At 65.4% G+C, this 14,887-nt stretch overlaps 1 protein-coding gene across 2 annotated transcripts; it reads left to right on the top strand.

Moving 5' to 3' along the window:
- The first annotated feature begins 46 nt into the window (after window positions 1-46).
- Window positions 47-13,381, top strand: ZBTB7B (zinc finger and BTB domain containing 7B). Of its 2 annotated transcripts, none has more exons than XM_040088289.2 (3): window positions 47-125; window positions 10,874-11,877; window positions 12,650-13,381. In XM_040088289.2, exons 2-3 carry the CDS (start codon window positions 10,883-10,885, stop codon window positions 13,068-13,070), a joined length of 1,416 nt encoding a protein of 471 aa, XP_039944223.1. In that variant the 5' UTR covers window positions 47-125; window positions 10,874-10,882; the 3' UTR covers window positions 13,071-13,381. The 2 variants fall into 2 exon arrangements, with proteins under 2 accessions (XP_039944223.1, XP_039944221.1); XM_040088287.2 differs by lacking the exon at window positions 47-125 and adding an exon at window positions 1,514-1,554.
- Window positions 13,382-14,887: the final 1,506 nt, after the last annotated feature.

Here is a 14,887-nt window from a genome sequence, read left to right as displayed (position 1 = left end):
CCAGCAGTGCCCTCTGCAGGCAGCTGCCGCGGGCCGCGATGACCACCCGATCCTTCCTGCCACGCCGCCGGCCCGGCTGAGCCCGCGGCTCCCGCCCGGCCCCGGTCTTGGCCCCGCCGCCAGAGGTGAGTGCGACCGCACTGTCAGCGTCCCCTCGGGGCAAGCAGGGAGAGCGAGACACCGGGAGCACAGCCGCAGGCAGTGGCAGAGCGCAGCGGCTATGGCGAACCGTGGCCCGAGGGGACGGGCGGGGAACGATGGAGTCGGGGGTCGGCGGCTGCGGTGCGGAGGGTGAGGTGGTTCTGAGGGTTCCCCCCTCCGCCCCTCGGAAGCCCGGAGCCTGGCGGGCCGGTACCCTTGACGGCGATGCAGGTGCACGGACAGAGGGACGGAGCAGGGGGGAGCGAAGCGGGAGCTTGGGCGAGGCGCGGCGGCAGGTGCCCGGTATCGGGGCCTGGCGAAGGAGTGGGGGTCCCGTTTTCGGCCCCGGCTCCGTGTCCCTGTGCGGCGCCCTGGCGCGGCCCCCCCCCACCCACTGACATAACGTCTGCGCGGGGCCGTGTTTGCCTTGGCAGCCCCGGAGCGGCGGTGGCTCCTCACACTTTCCGCTAGCGCCGGGCAGTGGCCGCACTCCGAGCCAGGCGCGGGAGGGGCGGGGTGAGCCGAGGTGAGCCTCGGGCCCACCGCTGCCTCCCTGAGCCGGCAGCGGCCAAACAGGTTGCGCGGGGCCCGCGCCCAGGCACCTGCGAAGAAGCCGCCCCGCTGGGGGCCGCCGCGCCCCGCTGGAGCGCCGCCGAGAACAGGGGGCTGCTCCCCGCGCCGCGCCCCTCTGCGCCCCCGACTGCCCGGCGCCCCGCGGTGCCACGTTCTCCGCGTTCATCTCTCCATCCCGCCCCCCCCCCCCCCGTGCCCGGCACTCCAGTACCGCGGTGCCGCCTTCTCGGTGCCCGGTTCCCCGAGCCCGACTCTCCACCCCGCTACCTCACCCTACGCACGGTTTCCCGTGCCCAGCACTCGAAACTCTCCCTCGGTGCACACTTCTCGGTTCGCCCCCATGCCCGGTTCCCCGCCCCCCGTGTCCGTGGGGCGGAGCGGGCAGTGCCGTACCGGCCCCGGCACTCGGCGGGCGCAGCGGGCGGGGCGCGCTCGGCGCCTGGCACCGCACTCGGCGCCCGGTGGGGCCGCACCGGGGCCGTCTCGTGCTCTCCTCCCCAGGCCGAAGGCCGACCCCCGCCCAGTCCCGTTACCCGCCCCTGACTCAGCTGCCCCCCAGCCGCGCAGCCCGGTCCCGGGGGCCCGCAAGACCCCCGCCCTCCCGAAAGGGGTGGGGCGGGGCTGATGGGCGGGGCATCCCACCAATCGGACGCGTGACCGCCGGCGCGCTGCCCAATGAGCAGGCGGGGGCGGGCGCTTCCTGGAGCCCCGGCGGCGGCGGCGGCGGCAGTAGCAGCAGTGGCGGTGGCCGGGCGGCGGGCGGGGCGCGGCCGCGGCAGGTGAAGGCGGAGGCGGGGCCGTGGCTCCGGGACCGGTCTGTGGCTCGGGCGGGGCACGCAGGTGAGCGGCGGTGGGTGGGAGCGGACAGACCCACCGGCGGGGCTGCGCGGAGGTACCGACCCACCGGCAGCGGGATCGGGACAGGGACCGGTGCGGCGCCCGCTTTTGCCGCCCGGTTGCGGTGAGTCGCGTTGATTTGGGATGCTGCGGGCGGCGGGTGGGCACAGTTGGCGCGCGGATCACTGCACAGCCCCTCTGTCCCCGCCCGCCGCCGGCGCCGGTGGACACGTCGCCCGTGGGGCGGGGGGGTGTCACTCGTGGGCTGTTCCCGGTCCCTGCGCACGGGGCTGCGGGAAATCTGTAACATCGGCAGGTCCCCGCTGCGTGCCGGGACGGCTGCCAGGGCTCCCCTGTGGTCCTGCTGCGGTGCTGCTCCAGCCAGCCAGGGTCCCCCGCGAGTCTCCCACGGGTGACTGGGTGCTGCCACCCCCCATGCCTAACCTGGTGAGCGGCTTGGCGGCATGCCTGGTGCACCGGGTAGGGACGGCACCATTGCGAGAGGAAGGCAACTCAGGGAGCCCTTTCTGCACCGGTATTGGTAGAGTTGGAGGGTATCCCAGTGTCCTGGTACTCTGTGCCACACTAGTGAGCCCCGGACCTGGCACACTGACAGCAACAGTGGGTGCCTTACTGCTCGGCTGTGCAGTGGTCCCCACTGGGATCCGTGTCGTAGTAGCACCTGCCAAGCACCCGTGGACTCTGCCCCGTGCGCCCAGCCCTGCCGTACCTGTCCTCGTCCCCCTGGCTGGCTGCCCCCGGCCGCTGTTTGCCCGGGGCGGGGTGCGGTATTTACCCTCCCGCAGGAGCAGATCCACATCTTGGGCCACAGCCGCCCTAGATCCGTGGCTGCGTTCACTTGGCGAGGGGACACAGTGCCAGTTTTGTCGTGGGGTGAGTCGCACCGTGCCTCAGTTTCTCCCACCACAGCCGGGCAAGTAGGAGTGGGGAGCAGGCTGGGATCCTCGGCACTGCCGGAGGCACGCGGCAACTGCAGTGACTCAAGGCTTCAGTGGTGATGATGGTGCTCGGTGCAGGAGGAGGGACTGAGCTCAGGAACTTAAAGTGGATGCATGGAGAAGGATAAACTCTTGCACAGCAGAGAGTATGGGGCAGCCAAGCTGGGTGTGCCTGTGCCGGGGATGGGTGCAGAGGTCAGCTCAGGGGGGGTGACAGGTGTGTGTTTGGGGGGGGGCGTATCAATGTTAGGTCTGGGGATCCTCCAAGACCCTCTGCTTGGGTTCAGGCTGCCCCCAGCGCTGTGGTGCTGAGCCCGAGGCTGTGGCAGCGCGGCTCTGCCAGCTGGTGCCGTGCACCCTCAGTGCACACGTGGCATGAGCACCACAGGCCTGAGCACACGGGGGCGGAGAGTGGGCACAGCAGGGCATCCGGGACCAGTGCAGCCCCTGCTGCACCCCAGCCCTCGAGGGGTGGCTGCTGCCCCATGTGTGAAGCAGGAACTTCTCCTTCAGGGCAGGCAGTGGATGATGAAACCAGGGAGAAATCTCTCCTGGCAGCGTGTGGGCTGCTGGCGGGAGCCCCCGGGAGCCTGCGCTCCCCCAGCGCCACCACCACTGCCTTCCCATGGTGCCAGTGGGAGCAGCCGCCCCGTCTGGAGGATTGGCGCCCGCCTGGCTCCCCGTGGCAGCACTGGCGTCCCTGACATGCCCCGAGAGCTGCATGTCCACACCCCAGCAAGCCCCAGGGCGGTCAGAGGACCTGGCAAGGGGCTGGGCTGAGACCCGTCAAACTCGCTCTGTGCCAGCAAGATGGTGCTTGGGTAGCCATGCAGGTGGGGGGGGTGGGGGGGTGGTGGTGCTGGGGCTGTGGCCAGTGACCTTCAGTGCACCTGGCCGTGCTCCGTGCCCAGGGCTGGGGAGGTCAGTTGACATGCAGGATGGTGCAGTGGGAGCCATGGTGCTTGGGTGACTTGTACCCTCAGAGCTAGTGGCATGACTTGATGGAGCCATGGGCAGGCAGGGGGACCAGCCAGGGTGAGGCAAAATGAAAGCAGGTGATGCGGAAGGAGAAGTAGGTCAGGCGAGCTCTGGCCTCTCCCGGCAGCTTTGGTTGCACTGCGTGCCGCACTCTGCCCAGCTGTCTCTGCCATGTCCCCAGGCCCCATGGGCAGCAGCTGGAGTGGGCAGTGGGTAAAGGGGTCCTGCCTCCGGGCACTGGGTCCCAGGCAGATGGGTGCCAGACACTGCCTACACTGAACACCGGCAGGGTGGAGAGTGTGACTGTGTTGGCTGACATTAGTTGGGTACAGTGGCACCCCAGCAATTTTGCGTTGATTCTCCTCCCATGAGCAGTCGTCAGGGCACCGGGCTTGGAGCCATAGCAAGGGTGGACAGGGAGGATCGTCAGCCCCACTGCAGGGCCAAGGAAGAGAAGGGAAGAGAAGGGAGGAGACTCTTGTGTCCTGCTTGGGTGACACAAGGCAGCCGGTTTGGTGCAGACATCACGGTGGGCCTTGGGGAGAGCCCCCTGTCCCACGGAGGGGCTCCACAGAGGCTGCCCATGCCTGCTCCACTGTGGAGCCATAGGGCCATCGCCTTCCCCGTGGTGCAGGGCTGGCTGGGGTCTTATCAGTGGCACTGTGTGGGTTGGAGAGACCGTGGCAGGCATGGCCTCACTGTCAGTGCTGTGTGGGCTTGGGGGGGGGCGGGGGGGGATTAGAATCGCCTGCCCCCCTTCCCTCCCCGGGATCAGCCGTGGGCAGCAGGGAGCTGGCAGCAGGCAGCTGCCATGGGGGCGGAAGCCGGGCTATTTTGGAGGGTGTGGAGGGGGGGCTGTGGGCTGGCACTGTCCTTGCCAGGTGACCCCACCAGGACCAGCACCACCCTGGTGCCAGGATGGAGCACTGGGGCCCAGCCTGTGCCACTGGCGATGCTCGGTCCCCAGGGTGCTGTGAGGACATGAACCCTGCATATTGAGTAGGAGGTGCCACCAGCTGGGGGGGCCCCTTGGGGCCGTGCAGCACAGTGGGACCCAGGGGGTCTGGCTGCCCTCCAAGGGGTTCCCGTGACTGTGCTGCAGGGCCAGCAACTCCAGAGCCAGCTCACCCTGGGGCCAGTGAGCAGGCCCAGCTGTAGGTGAGCCTGCCTGTCCCAGGCTGATTGCTGGCAGAGCCTTGTCTGCCTTCCTTCCTTCCTTCCTTCCTTCCTGCCTTCCTTCCTTCCTTCCTTCCTTCCTTCCTTCCTTCCTTCCTTCCTTCCTTCCTTCCTTCCTTCCTTCCTTCCTTCCTCCCTTCCTCCCTTCTCCCTTACATGTTTCTGCCTGTGCTTCAGCCATCTCCTTGGCACATTGGGAAGGCCAGAGGTGACACACAGAGGCCACATGACCTTGGCCACATCTGTCCTGGACAAGCATGTGGCCGTGGCACACCATGCCCTGGCAGGTCAGGGTGCCGCTCTGTGTCAGGAGGTGATGCAGGAGATGGGGTTGCCCATTCTGCTATTGGAAGAGGAGCTGGGATGAGGCCCTGACCCATTGCTGGTGCCACTGGTCAGGGTGCCACTGGCCAAGGCAAGGGTGGACCTTGGAGGAGGATGGATGGATGGATGGATGGATGGATGGATGGATGGATGGATGGATGGATGTTAGCCCATCTTCCCCAAAGGCCAGCACCTCCCCACTGGGCCCCCTAGGTAGGCAGCCCAATGCCCCCCAGCCAGGGCGAGCAGCAGTTTGTGGCCAGCGCCTGGGTGGTTGCAACACCCCCAGGGTGGGGGGGCCATGGTGACTCACCCCATCCTGGCCACCAGTAGGAACCCTGACTCAGGGCTGCATGCCCATGCTGTGCCATGCCCCTCCCTGCCCGCCTCGCCCACCTTATCTCCCGCCCTTAGCACCTGGCACACCTGGGCCAGGGGGGACTGGCGCCATTCCTCTCCTTTATGGGGAACAAAGGGCAGGGGAAGGGTTGGCAGCAGGTGCCACAACCCTCCTCCTTTCCTCCTGTCCTCCCTCCCTCCCTCTCATGGATGCTGTCCAGGGCTGTGCCCTCTTTTGTGTCCCCCACCTGGGCAGCTGGTCAGCCTGGAGCGTTATGGCAGTGCAGTGAGCAATAGTGCCCACAACCCTGCTGCCGCTGGCTCTGTGCTGCCTGCGCTCCGGGCACTGGGCGACTCGTGGTCCCGCAGCTGGCTCCTGTCCAGCAAATGGTCCACAGTGATGGGAGAGGTGGGACACCATGGAGGGCACACTGGCGATGCCCCTCTGCCCACCTGCCATCTCCACTGCCTGCCCCCGGGTTCTTGCACAACCCAGCTCTTTCCGTAAGCATTGCTGGGGCTGGGCCAGAGGCCCTTTGCTGTCCAGCTGGTGTGGGGCTCTTCCCCTTTCTGCCTGGCCTCCTGCTACAGGCGGCACCAGTACGGTGCCTGGAACATATCCGGGGCCATGCCAGGCTGCTGCAGTGCAGGTGCCCCTGACCAGTCTGGCGTGGGTGGCCTGGGCGGGTGCTAGTGCTAGTGGTGGGGTGTGGGGCGCACTCTCCAGGCTGCTAATTGCTGTTTAGCTGGGGACACACAGGGTGTAATTATGGGGGGATTGCGTGAATCTGCAGCCTGGCTGGGAAGCCCACGAGTGCCCCTGCCTAGGGAGTGGAGAGGATCAGGCAGCATAGTCCAGCTGGGCAGTCATTGCTTCCCGCATTCCCCATGGGACCTCAGGAACCCGCTTCAAGGGTAGAGCAGGACAGGAATCCATAGGACCGGGAGGTGGCTCCAGGGCTGGCCGGGCAGGCTGCAGCATGCTGCACCGAGCCCTGCCCTGCTCCCGCCGGGCGCAGGCGCTCTCCCAGCTCGGCCAGGCTGGCGACGGCCAGTGGCGAGCACCCAGCGCCCTGCCTTGGGGCAGACGAGAAGGTGAGGGCCTGTATGATGCCTCGGCAAGGGGGGCAGGGGCAGACGGCTTGGAGACAATACTGGTGACGGGTAAGGCATAGTTATGGTGCAGGGTGCCTGTCCTGGCAGTGCTGGGAATTTACTCCGGTGGGAGAGGGCCATGGGATGCCCCCAGCCTCGTTCCGGGTTGGCGCCCCATGACGGCACAGTACCGGCCACAAAGAGTTAATGCCGTGTGTGTTCTGGGAAGCGGGGCTGGGAGGTACGTGACCCGGGGTGTGGGCGTCGACTCCTTTTGAGGTGGGATCCTGAGCTCAAGTGCAGCGGGGAGCGGGGCCAAGTTCACACAGCACCCTGCCTTCCCCTCCCTGCCACTCGCGGGCCGCCAGCCTGGCCACCACGCAGCGCTGAGCCACTCCAGGACACGGGGCAGGTGAGCTACACACCCACACTGCCATCACTGGCTTGTATGGTGGAGGAAGTTGCCAGGGCGGTGGAGACCCAGTGGGGTACCACTGGGCACTTGGAGATCTGGGCCAGCTGCTTCGGCACCAGCAGGCTGTGGGATGTTGGTGTTGCCTGAGCCCTACACCACCCTTCTGCTGCTGGGATGGGATGGGATGGGACAGGACGGGACGAGTAGCGAGATCTGGGTCGCTTTGGTTTGGCAGAGCATGGTCCACACCTACAGTGGCAATGCCAGGCAGCTGGATGTGGCAGTGGGGAAGGTTTTGGCCGAAGGAGGGGGCCAGGACGTCAGCACAGTGCCAGCAGGCTGGGTGGGCGGCATAGGGACTTTGCTTCTTGTCCCTGCCACAGATGCCAGGAGTGGCTCTGGCAACGTTGCTAGTCCTGCTCCTCCATAACAGGGATGCCCTGTGCCCAGCCTCCATGGCAGCTATCATGCTGGGCTGGCACTGGGCCCCAGGTGCAATTCTGGCTGGGCGCTGGGGTGGGCCAGTGTTCCAACCCCTTCTCAGTGCCGATGGCTAATGTCCCATGGCTGTGCAGCACACGGCTCTGCCTGAGATCTCTCTGGGTGAGCTGGCCAGTATAGGGGGCTTGAGCAGTGCCATGGGGCTCACTCTCAGTGCTGTGGGGTCAGGACTGTTTATCCTCCTTCCTCTCCAAACCATTTCCTTTTGTCTCTATGTGTTCTTTTCTTCTTTCAAAGGCCAGTGCTGCTTTCCCTACTTCCTCCAGCAATGGGACCCCCAGCATGTGCTTGCTACAGGCTCACCAGATGAGCCAGACCCTGGCCACCAGCCTCCCCGCTGGGCCGACAGAGGGGCTGCACAGCCCCTGCCCTGCAGCCACACCACCCTCCACACTGCGGCTATTGGCACCTGGGCCGCTGCTGCTCCCAGTGAGGGGTTTGCACAGCCCGGACTCCTGGGTCCACGTCCTGGTTCCCAAAGGGTGAAGGGCCCCATGGGGTGAGGGGCCGGGGCGACATTGCGCTGCGCTCCCCTTCCTGGGTGACTCATTCTCCCCAGTGGGGCTGTGAAGTCCCTCGACAGCATTTGCGACTCTTGTGACCAAAAGCAGGGGCACTCGGCAGCAGCCCAGGGTGGGGAGTGTGTTCCCCAGGACCTCTGGCCTCCTTTACCATGGGGGAACAGGTCAGGAGATTCCCTCTAGACACCACTTCCCACCTTAAAACTCCCACTGTCCCAGGCCATGGCCCAGTGCTCAGCGCAGGCTGGCATTGTGCCCTCCTCCAGGGTGCCATCCTGGCTTGGTGACGTGGGACACATGCAGGATGGGTGCTGCAGGGGCCCCACCCCGCTGTCCAGGGCTCTGCCTGGGTGGCTGTACCCCCAGGATGGAGGGAGCTGGCAGGTGGGTGGAGCCTGGCCATGGTTGTTGGCATGGGCTGGCAGAGGGATGTCAGGGTGACCCGGGCAGACATTGTTCCTGCTGCACCCGCCCTGCATGGGAGCCAGCTCAGCACGGGGAGCAAATCCCCCTTTCCTCAGTCCTGTTTGGCTGCTGCAGCTGAAATGTGCCCAGCCGCAGCATTGATGTAACTGAGAAAACTCTGGCATGGCAAGGACATGGGCATCACCACCTGCTCCCTCCCAGCCAACATCTCCAGCACCGGCCAGGGAATGCTGGGGTCCCAGGGGCGGCTCCAGGCCCCTCACACCTCATCCTCTGCCATTTCCTTATCACTGCGGTGATCTCCTCGACGGCAGCACCCGCTCAGCATGTGACTTCGCTCCAGTGAGGAGGATGTGCGGGGGGTGGGGGTGTCAGCAAAGGAGCCGTAACGGGTGGTTTGGTGCGATGGAAAATCCCCCTTCTGTCACCGCCACCTCGCCCCCACCCTGTCCCAGCCCTGCAGCTATGTCTGCCGGCATCGAGTCCCGTGGCTGCTCGCAGGGGTCCCGACTCCCTTACCAGACCTCTGCTGGCGGTTTCTGTGGCATTGGCAGCACTGAGGCTGTGTCCAGCTGCACTGTGACACGATGAGGCTGGTGCCCGTCCCTCAGAGCACCCTACCACCTGCTGGGATGTGACGGGGTCTCAGCTGCTGCCCTGTGTCCAGATACCCCCACAGGCACATGCCAGTGGGTGCCATCAGTCTTGTGAGTCTGTGAGCGCCCTGTGCCCAGGTGTCTTGTGGGGCTGGAGGTCCTGTGGGAACCACTGCTGGGGGAGGCAGTGTTGTATGACACGGTGCCATCCTATCCTGTGACCATTGCTTGTGACAATCGTGGGGGTCCTTGGGGCTCTGGGCCACCCTTGGCAGGTGCCACATCCTTGTCATCCCTCTCCAGCTGCCCAAGCTGTGGCATGGGGTACATGCCCCCCTGCTTAATCCTGCCCCTGCAGCTAATCCTGCCTAATCCCACTGGGGGCTGTCACTGCCTGTTGGCTCCCAGGGCCCTGATGGTTTAATCACCTCTAATCCGATCACCCCCACCTCAGCAGGCGGAGGGGACCTCAACCGGTGGTGGGATGCGCTCCTGCCAAGGAGGGGGGCTTGGCCACGGGTGCTGGCGCCAGCATCCCAGGCAGTCGGCACTGCCTGGCTCCCAGTTTCAGGGGTGGCTGCCGCCTGCCATGCCGGTCGGGCCTGCTCAGCAGCGGCTGGGGCGGCTCCACAGCCGGTTGCTCCGGGGCCGTTCCCAGCTGCCTGCCGAGGCAGCCCCATCTGGCAGCCGCCCAAGCGCAGGGAGCGGCCGGCTTGGGGATGGGCCCCTGTGCCGGGGGCCGTTGGCCGCGCCGCCCCTCCATGGGCAAGAGGGGGCACGTCCCCCACGCCCGCCTGCCAACGGCACCGTGTGGCTTGGCACGGCACGGTGGGTTTGGGGAGGATGGGCCTGGCATGGCTTCGCATTGCCTGGCATGGCTTAGCAATGGGCCGGTGCCACATGCCGCTGTCCACCATGGCTTGGCTTGGCATGGCGTAACTCTGGCAGAACCGAGAGCCGTAACCCAGACGTGGTACCCACCTCTGCCTCCCCCAGGCTGCAGCTGCTGGACTCCCATCCCACTGTCATCCAGGAGTACCAGTGTCACCCAGCAGCCTGGCTGGCCGCGAGGGCCATAGCTGGGCACGGTGTCACGGGGCAGGTTGCAGCCCTGGAGATGCCACTGGTGCCTGCACCCTGCCTGCAGGTTATGAGGGTGATGGGCTCTCCCTTCCCACCTGTGCTGGCTCCACAGGAACACGTGGGTCCCTGGTGGTGCACCCTGGGGACCACAGTGGGAGTGTGAGCAGTGCTGGCTTTAGGGCTGAGGCCAAGCTCTGCCAGCCGCAGCGTGGGAAAGGCCTGACTGGCGCAGGCTGGGCTTGGCTGGGCGAGGAGTGGCCCCGGGCTGGGGCACAGGGGGGAGGGAAGGGGGCCCAGTCCCAACCAGGAGCGGGGGCAGGAACTGGCGGCACGGGTGCTGATCCTAATCTGCCGTGGCAGGAAGTGTGGCCCCTGTTCCCAGCCCAGCTGGGCTCCATGGGGCGGCCCCCGGCCCTCAGGGTGCTTTTCTGAGCATTTGCCCACCCACCCGTCCCTGCTGCCAGAGAGGCCCACGTTCCCAGGATGGGGTTGGTGGGAGGCAGTGGCTGCGCCTTGCCATGACAGTGGGCTGGGGGGATTGTGGATGGGCTGGCACAGGAAGTGCTGCACCTTGGTGCTGTTCACAGGCACCACGCTGAGATTTCCCCCTTTGCTGTGGCGGCGCGGGCGGCTGGGTGCCGGTGGCAGTGGAGGAAGTGTGGGGGCCTGTGGTGGGGGGCCTGTGCCCGCCAACCATTACATAGCGTGGAGGGAACCGAGGGCAGACCGCGGGCCCCAAGCCTACCCCAGCTCAGTGTCCCACTGAAACCCCAGTGCCACCCAACACGTACGTGGAGGGTTCCTGGGGCCCTGGCTTCATGACAGTGATGCTCCAGCTGCAGTTTCTTCCAAGTGCTCTCTCCTGGGTTGTTCCTCTATCAGTCAGGCAGCGTCCTATCCTTCCTGCAGGTGAGGACGATGGCCAGCCCAGAGGACGACCTCATCGGCATCCCCTTCCCTGAGCACAGCAGCGAGCTGCTGAGCTGCCTGAATGAGCAACGCCAGCTGGGGCTGCTCTGCGACGTCACCATCAAGACGCAGGGGCTGGAGTACCGCACCCACCGTGCTGTCCTGGCCGCCTCCAGCCGCTATTTCAAGAAGCTCTTCGCAGGGCCGGGGCCAGGGCAGGAGGTCTGTGAGCTGGACTTTGTGGGGCCAGAGGCACTTGGTGCGCTGCTGGAGTTTGCTTACACAGCCACGCTGACCATCAGCAGCGCCAACATGGGCGAGGTGCTGCGTGCTGCCCGGCTGCTGGAGATCCCCTGTGTCATTGCTGCCTGCGTGGAGATCCTGCAGGGCAGCGGGCTGGAGGCGCCTGGCCCTGATGATGGCGACTGCGAACGTGCCCGCCGCTACCTGGAGGCTTTCTCCACCCTCCCCGAGGGTGAGGCGCCTGCCCCACCGCCCCCCCGCCCCACCCCCCGCCGCAGCAAGAAGACCCGCAAGTTCCTGCAAGCCCGTGGTGCCCGGCTCAACAACCATGCCGAGGAGCCACCCGCTGAGGCTGAGGGCTCTGGCAGCCCCCCGCCGCCCTCTCAGCTGCCCTCGCCCCCTCTGCCTGAGGGGCTGCCCCTGCCCTATGACAGCTTTGAGCTGCCTGAGGAGGAGGAGATACCCCCACACCCCTTCCCCTTCCCCTACCAGCCCCCCCTGTCCCCTGAGGAGGCCGCTTCCGACGATGACGCCATTGACCCCGACCTGATGGCGTATCTGAGCTCGCTGCACCATGAGTCGCTGACGCCTGGGCTGGATAGCCCCGACAAGCTGGTGCGCAAGCGCCGCTCACAGATGCCCCAGGAGTGCCCTGTCTGCCACAAGGTCATCCATGGCGCCGGCAAGCTGCCTCGCCACATGCGCACGCACACGGGCGAGAAGCCCTTCGCCTGCCAGGTCTGCGGAGTCCGGTTCACACGGTGAGTACTGCTGGATGGACTTTCCCTGCCTGATGTGTACCAAATCCCCTATGGCACTCCCCCTGCCAGTCCTACCAGAGCCTGGCCACAGGCCTGGCATGGTTCATGGGGTCTTCTGCATCCCCTGAGTGTTGCCAGACCAAACTGGGGTACCTGATGGCATACTGCACAGCACCCCTCTGCCAGTCCTGCCAGTGCGGTGCGGATTCAGAGGGTCTTCTGCACCCCATGAGTGCTCTGGACCAACACAAGGTACCCAATGGCATCCTCCATGGCACCTCCTGCAAATTCGCTTGTGCTGCAGTGGGGTTTTGGGGCCTTCTTGCACCTCATGAGGGCTGCTGGACTGACCTAAGGTACCCAGTAGCATCCCTTGTGGTGCCCCTCTGCCATACCTGCTGGTGAAGTCGGATCAGTGGGCGTTCTGCACTCTCTGAATGCTGCCAGGTCAACCAAGGCCTGATACCTGATGGCACCCATAACATCATGTGCCAGCTGCAGCATGGTTTTGGTGCAGGTCCAGGGGAGTCTTCCGCACTATGTAAGTGCTGCCAGACCATCCCAGGGGACCCAGCAGCCTCCCCGCTGCCAGCAGCCGGCTGCATCAGCCATGCAGCCGTACAATGGTCCCCTGTCCCATCAAGCACCCAGACCCCTGTGCCCTGCAGAGCATCCCTGCTGTCGGGCTTTCAGCACCGCTTCCCTCCCTGCCGTGGTTGGACGGCACGTCAGCTACTCAGTGCCAATATGTCCCTGTGTGTCCCACCTCCAGGAATGACAAACTGAAGATCCATATGCGGAAGCACACAGGTGAGCGGCCCTACTCCTGCCAGCACTGCAGTGCTCGCTTCCTGCACAGCTACGACCTGAAGAACCACATGCACCTGCACACAGGCGCCCGGCCCTATGAGTGCTACCTCTGCCACAAGGCCTTCGCCAAGGACGACCACCTCCAGCGGCACCTCAAGGGCCAGAACTGCCTGGAGGTGCGGACCCGCCGCCGCCGCCGCGATGAGCCGCCTCCGCCGCCCGCTGGGCCCCCTGGCCTCGACCTCTCCAACGGGCGGCTGGAGGGGCTGCGCCTCTCCATTGCCCGCTACTGGGCTCCAGGGCAGCCCGAGGAGGAGGAGGAGGAGCCGGAGGGTGAGGAAGGGCCGCAGCCAGATGGCACCGTGCCGGTGGAGACGGCATAGGGCTGGTGCAATGACAGGTGTCATGCTGTTCCATGCCGAGCTGTGCTGTGCCCACTGGGGTTTCTGTTCCTGTTTTTCCTGTCACAGTTCATTCCTAGTTATGCAAAGGGGGAAACTCCCCTCGGCCTATTTGCACAAGGGGGTGGGGGGCCTCTAACACCCCCCACCATTCCCGGGCCCACCTGGTCATGCCCAGTGGGTGATGGGGGCATTGGAACTTGGATGTCCCCCCACCAAACCCCTCGTGGATGCCAGGACCAGGCAGGGATGCCCATGGACCAAGGCCCACCCCCCCCCAAGATGGGGAGAGCCCCCCCATCCTCTCCCCAGTCGGTGAGGAGGGCACTGCCCTGCGCTGTGCATAGCTTGTCCCTACCTCCCCACTCCAAGCAGCCCCCCCCCCGGCGAGCCCCCCTCGCCCCTGCACTCCCGGCTGCTTTCTCTTGGTTGCACTATTCGGGTGAGCCCACCCGGGTGTGGGGCAGCCCCGGCCCCCCCCGGACCCTTCCCCCTTCCAAAATCCCCCGGCCCTGTGGGACCCTCCTTCCCTGGGGTGGCCGGGCCCCCACGGCCACCCCTCTGTCCTTTGCACATGCCCACCGCAGGGCGCAGCCTCCCCAGGGCTGTAGGGGACCGGCACTATTTGTCTACAATAAGAGTTTTATCTATATTTAAAAAGATGATGTAATATATTCCCCCCCACAGCCCCTCCGCTGCCAACCACCAGCGCTGCCCGGACTCCGCATCTGCCATGGGGTGCTGGGAGGGGTGATGGGGTCGGGGGGGCTCTGCTCCCGTCATGGCTTTAAAGTGCCTTATGGTGAACTTGAACCTTTTCGGCTACTTGAACCTCTCTGGTGTCAGGAACCAAACAAACCGTGGGCGGGCGGCCCGCGCCCCTCCAGGCCGCCTCTGCCTGTCTGTATGTCTGTGTTTGTTTTTTTTGTTTTTTTTTTTTTTTTTTTTAAAAGGAAGGCTGCTTGGTAATAAATGGAGAAGCAGGGACTTCCCCTGCGTCCAGCTGTTTGTCCATTCTGCACCCCCAACCTGGAGCAGCTCGGGACTGGGGGCACTGTGGGGCTGGGGACAGGGACATTGAGAGTCTGGGGTACTGTAGGGATGGGGAGGGGGCACCATGCATGGGGAGAGGGACATCGAGGGATGGGGGTCAGCATGGGGCTTGGGGGCACCACAGGGATGGGAATGGGGACACCATAAAGGCTGGAGACAGGGATATGTAGGGGCTGGAGGCACAGCGGGCATGGAGAGGGTGGCACTAAGGTGCTGGAGATGGGAGCTGGGGGACATTGAGAGGCTGGCATCACAGCAGGGATGGAGCCAGGAGCAGCATGGAGCTGGAATATCACAAGATTAGGACCACCATGGAATGGTGGATGCCAGCTCAGAGTACCAGGATTCTGGTGCCTTGAGGACCAGGTGATTTATTCACCAGCCCTTCCCCACCCAGTGCCTCTCAGCTTCCACTGCACTGGTGGGGCGCCAGCCACATCCCAGCACCTGGACTCGTGTTTTTGCTGCCACATTATCCTGCTGTCATTGCGCCCTTGCCCTCACTTTCACTGTTTTTGGCCTGCTGCTGGTAGTTGAAGTCTTGCTGGGAGAGAGGAGTGTGGTGTTGGCATCCAGCACCCTCAGTGTTTGGAAGAATATTGCCACCTCCACAGCCAGCCCTCACCTGCAGAGCATTCTGTCCTTGCTGGCCACCCCACTGCTGTCCACCTCGCTCTTCTCACTCTTTTCCTCCTCCTCCAGCTGGTCTTGCAGCCGGGTGGCCGTTCTGAAGGGGAGTCTCCGGC

This window comes from Hirundo rustica, chromosome 29 (assembly GCF_015227805.2).
Source record: "Hirundo rustica isolate bHirRus1 chromosome 29, bHirRus1.pri.v3, whole genome shotgun sequence".
Classification (NCBI taxonomy): Eukaryota; Metazoa; Chordata; class Aves; order Passeriformes; family Hirundinidae; genus Hirundo; species Hirundo rustica.
The sequence above is the reverse complement of the archived record's forward strand: the minus strand, read 5'-3'. Positions and strand labels throughout refer to the sequence as shown.

Coding starts and splice junctions, on each gene's coding strand:
- ZBTB7B (XM_040088289.2), top strand. CDS start 10,883: ATGGCCAGCCCAGAGGACGACCTCATCGGCATCCCCTTCCCTGAGCAC. Junction 11,878..12,649: donor TGCGGAGTCCGGTTCACACG/GTGAGTACTGCT, acceptor TCCCACCTCCAG/GAATGACAAACTGAAGATCC.